The 5,099-nt window shown below is 37.7% G+C and overlaps 1 protein-coding gene across 1 annotated transcript in view; it reads left to right on the top strand.

Moving 5' to 3' along the window:
• The window catches only part of MEIOB (meiosis specific with OB domains), a 38,547-nt gene that overhangs the window by 7,851 nt on the left and 25,597 nt on the right, over positions 1-5,099 (top strand). Inside the window, exons 3-5 of the mRNA XM_003790904.1 lie at positions 87-218; positions 2,545-2,617; positions 4,436-4,631. Of these exons, the coding sequence (XP_003790952.1) occupies positions 87-218; positions 2,545-2,617; positions 4,436-4,631 (401 nt within the window). The remainder of the gene's footprint in view (positions 1-86; positions 219-2,544; positions 2,618-4,435; positions 4,632-5,099) is intronic.

The raw sequence follows: 5,099 nt of genomic DNA, 5'->3' as shown, positions 1-5,099 counted from the left end.
TTTTTTATCATACTAATAATTAAGAATCAGTAATTTTAAAAGCTGAAATGAAACTTTGAAAAATAAGAGCATTGGTTTTCTCTTAGATATTGGATCAGAAAGGTACACTTTCAGCTTCACACTTCGGGATTCACCAACCTGTTTTGTAAATGCAGCATCCTGGGGCAATGAAGATTACATCAAGTCACTTTCGGACAGTTTTAGGGTTGGTGAGTGTGGTAAGTTAGCATTGATTCTTAAATCATTTCTGTTATAGTATTATCTCTGTGTCATTTCATGTAACTATACTAAGGGAGTCAAAATGAAATAAGACACAATTGATAATTCTCAAGAACCTTATCAGAAAAAAGTCAAGTGTTATGAGCATGATACAAGACATTAAACATTGCTTGAAGCATGCAAATATGATAGTTACATTTTTACTAGATAACTTTATTATCATCTTTAGATTATTACATATTTCAATTTGTATCAATCTCTAAACTGATTGTAACTGATTGTTACAATTTGTATCAATCTCTAAACTGATTGTTACAATCAGTTATCTTTCTATCTTTTTTTTTTTTTTTTAGAGACAGGGTCTTACACTGTTGCCTAGGCTAGAGTGCAGTGGCATTATCGTAGCTTACTGCAACCTTGAGCTCCTGGTCTTAAGCAATTTTCCTGCCTCACCCTCCTGAGTAGCTGAGGCTATATGCATGTGTAACCACACTGGGCTAATGAAAAAAAAAAATTATGTAGAGATGTGATCTTGCTATGTTGTCCAGGATTATCATGAAGCTTCAAGCTGTCCTCTTGCCTCAGCCTTCCAAAATGCTGGGATTACAGGCATAAGGTACTGTGCCCAGCCATATTCAATTCTTTCTATAGATATATAATAGGGCCACGGAATGGATTTTGATAAAATTGATATTTGAATTTTTAATGGAATTTAAAAGAACTTTATTTTTAGTTGAAATACGAAATCATTTGTGTCTTTTTTTTTTTTTGAGACAGAGTCTCAAGCTGTTACTCTGGATAGAGTGCCATGGCGTAATTGCTCACAGAAACCTCCAACTCTTGGGCTCAAGTGATCCTCTTGCCTCAGTTTTTTCTATTTTTAGTAGAGACAGGGTCTCACTTTTGCTCGGGTTGGTTTCGAACTCATGAGCTTAAGCATTCCATCCACCTTGGCCTCTCAGAGTGCTAGGATTATAGGCATGAGCCACCTCGTCCGACCTCATTTGTGTCTTCTATTCAACCAGTATCTCTCTGACAGTAAATTATAGTATAGTAGACAGAACAAGGACTTTGAAAAGGTAGATCCTGATTCAAATCCTAACTGCAACATGTGTGTACATCATGGCTTTGAAAAAATGTCTTCCTTCTTGCAAACATTAAACAAGACAATATGCCTAGTATAAAATGTAGTCAACTTAGTCATTATACTAAGTAAATGTATAAATGTATAAATGTAGTAAAACTTAGTCATTCAGTTGACAGCTCTAGCCTAATACAAGGAATAAGAAAACATGTATACTAGCTCTCCTTCCTGGTAGAAAAGGAAAAAGGAAAGAGCAATCAGGTAATTAAACCAGTCCTCTTTAATACTGTAGCATCAAGCAGCCCATTATCCATACCAGTTATTTAGTACCTAATCATATATTGCCTTGTATTATTAACTTTCAGGGTTATGTTAATGTATAGTATCTCTCTAATTGAATAATAAGGTCATTGAACATGTGGACTGCAAAGGCAGAAAACTGCAAATTTCATAGGACCTAGTACAGTTATAAACATTCCTTGAATTAACACGGTTGTATAGCGAGATAAATATGTATTTCAGTATCAACATGTTGTATGTTGATGATTGTGAGGATGAATGACAGGGATTTTAAAAGCCTAAAGTTGATGATAATTATAAATGCAAATGGGATGTTAAGATGTTTTGGTGAAAAGATTACAGATTTTTGAAGTAAAATAATTCTAATTCTAGCTCTATTACTATATAGATATATAACCTCAAACAAGGTACTTAACCTCTGTGAGTATCAGTTTCCATATTTGTAAGACGTATATAATCATAGATGGTTGTACGAGGAATGAGCAAAGCAGAGTGCTGGAAGGTCTAGCATAGGTTGTGAGGAAGCTGAAACCCTAAAATGTTGAGTTGTCAAAGCTGATGAGTGACAGTTCCCAGGTTAGTGACCCAGACTTTGCATTGCTCTTTTCACCCCCACTATAGTTTCCATGGCAAGTGTGGAGTGGGTAGAGGGCTTATTGAAGGATATGTTGTCACTAGATCAAATGCTGAATGTCACTAGACCAATAAAGAGATATCAGTGTGGTCACAAACTGGAATTTAAACATACAAAATCAGGAATGTCATCTGGGGTCATATTGATGGTTATACCTCCCAGCATTCCGATTCTAACAGAGAGATAAGATGGAGACTGTGGAGGATACACTGAAAACCACATTGTGACAGTAATTGTTGTATACACTTGTTTTTTATTTACCCTGTTACAACATTGTAATACCATTGTACTTTGACCTCTGTTTTAGTGATAATTGAAAATCCCCTGATCCAAAGAAAGGAAATAGAAAGAGAAGAAAAATTCAGCCCTACCACTCCTAGGTAAATATCTGTCTAATGCAGAGATCAACAATTTTTGTGCAAGAATGATCACTGCTAATAATTTTATATCAGATTAGCAGAGAGTTTACTAAAGGCACTTTATAAGATGTCCCAAAAGTCATCCCTAATGTCTCCATACATAGAGAAAATGGGAAATTGTAGCTAAATGTGCTTTTCTTTACAACATATTTACAAAATATTATCTATGGTGTTGGTAACCTCTTTGTAAATATTTTGTAATGAATATTTTGTGAATAAAGGCACAGTTAGCTACAATTTTTCATTTTCCCTATGTATGGAGATTTTAGGGGTGACTTTCAGGACACTCTGTACTTCAATTTGGAAACCAAAGTTTAATTCTCTTTCACAACATTTATATTTGATTATGAGATAATTTATTTTGATACAGACTCTCATGAAAAAATGGCTTTGTTTTTAGTATGTTGATTCTCATTCTTAGATTATAAAAATTTGGCTCCAGTCACATTAAAACTGAACAATTAGAAGAAAAGATAAATCTTGGAAATTATATATGTCTTTTATTGTATCAGGGTGTCACTCGCTCATATGCCATACCATCTTAGGTTCCCTGGAAGCTTAAGAGGAGGATTCATGTGCAAGTGCTTTATTGAGGGAGAGCTCTGAGGAGATACGGCAAGGATAGGTTTGGGGTTGGGGAGAAGCTGAGCAAAAAAGTAAGTTTACCTGGAGCCTCCACTGGAGCCCAGGAGGGAGCTCTGGAGGAGAAGCCCCTCAGAGCAGCATCCTTAGGGGAGGGGGCTGGGGTTTTTGTACCCTGTGTTAGTCACTGGTTGTAATCTATCCTCTCCCCAGTTCCTCCACCGGATGGGGTGAGCCATAACTTCAGAAGCAGTTCTGACAATTCTTAAGAGGAGGGTGTAGCTGTGCCCTATACCAGACTGCATGTGGAGGATGGACTGTGGGGTATGAAGCTTAGACAGGAGAGCAAGGCAGTGGTGTGGGACAGAGTGATATGGTGATTCTAAGGCAACCTCAGGGGGTAGGGAGCTGGATTAGAAGTCCACCAGGAAGGCTGGGCAGAGTTGCAAAGGGAAGAGCACCTCATTTTGCACCATAGAGAGCACCCACAGAGGTAAGAAAACACAATCCTTGATCTAAGGCATGAGCCAGAGCAGCCAGGGTCATAAGAGAGAAATAACAAATCCTTGGGTTTATATTTAGTATACCCCCCTAAAGTTTTAGAGTGTTTTTATGCCCCTGTTTTATATAGAAGAAAACAAGCTCAGAATCTTGGGCAAAGTCAGGCAAGTAACATGCTTGGAGCTCAGGCATGAATTGATCCTCAAAACATTCTCTTTGGCTGAGTGCAGTGGCTCACACCTGTGATTGGGAGGCTGAGGCCAGAGGATCTCTTGAGGCCAGGAGTTCAGGACCAGCCTGGACAATATAGAGATGCCATCTCTACAAAAAATTTCTACTACCTGGATATGGTGGTGTGCACCTATAGTCCCAGCTACTCAAGAGGGTGAGGCAGGAGAATTGCTTAAGCCCAGGAATCTGTGGTTGCAGTGAGCAGTAGTGATCCCACTGTACTCTAACCTGAGCAACAGAGTTAGACCTTGTCTCAAACAAAACAAAAAACCCAAACTTTCTTAATGAAAGTACATTTTAAACAAAAAATATTTTGCCACATAATTCAGGGTTTGTAAAAGTAAAAAGTATAAATTTCTTAATATAGTCTGAATTTTAATCAAAAAAGTAATTTAGCTGTGAACCTGTATTATTCTATGCCAATATTCTTTGATACCAATCTTTTGGTGTGTTTTTGCAATTTAGCAACTGTAAACTATTGCTCAGTGAGAATCACTCAACGGTAAAAGTTTGTTCCAGTTGTGAAGTGGACGCCAAGTTACTTTCTTTGATACATTTGCCAGTTAAAGAGTCTTGTGATTATTATTCATTGGGTGACATTGTTGCAAATGGACCGAGTCTTAATGGAAAGATTATTAACGTGCTTGCAGCTGTGAGGTCGGTAAGTTAAAATCCCCAACAATGCCAAGTGTTATGTGGGGTGGGGGAGTCTTTGTCACTTAATTTTGTGTTTGAGTTGGAGTGGTCATCATGATCTACTGGGGTAATTTTTCCTCTGTATCTTGATAGTGAGTTGAATTAAGAAAACAGTAACACTTTTCATTAAGGAAAAATAGCATTTTATTTGTGAATGAGTAGCAAAACAAAATCATATTTGAATGCTAAATGTATCTCTGCAAAATGATGTGCTAAGTATTTGAGAGCTTTTCATACTTAAAGATGCCAATGGAAAGGATCAGCTTACTGGCTTGAGGAGCTTCATGATGTTTCTTGAAGGGGTATAGATGAATAAGTCAAGGAATCCATTCTGGTTCGGCGCCTGTGGCTCAACCGGCTAAGGCGCCAGCCATGTACACCTAAGGTGGCGGGTTTGAATCCCCAGCCCGGACCCGCCAAACAACAATGACGG

The sequence above is a fragment of the Otolemur garnettii genome, unplaced genomic scaffold (assembly GCF_000181295.1).
Source record: "Otolemur garnettii isolate 467f Iridium unplaced genomic scaffold, OtoGar3 scaffold00044, whole genome shotgun sequence".
In the NCBI taxonomy this organism is placed as follows: Eukaryota; Metazoa; Chordata; class Mammalia; order Primates; family Galagidae; genus Otolemur; species Otolemur garnettii.
Note: the sequence above shows the minus strand (reverse complement) of the source record. Positions and strands in the feature narration are given on the sequence as shown.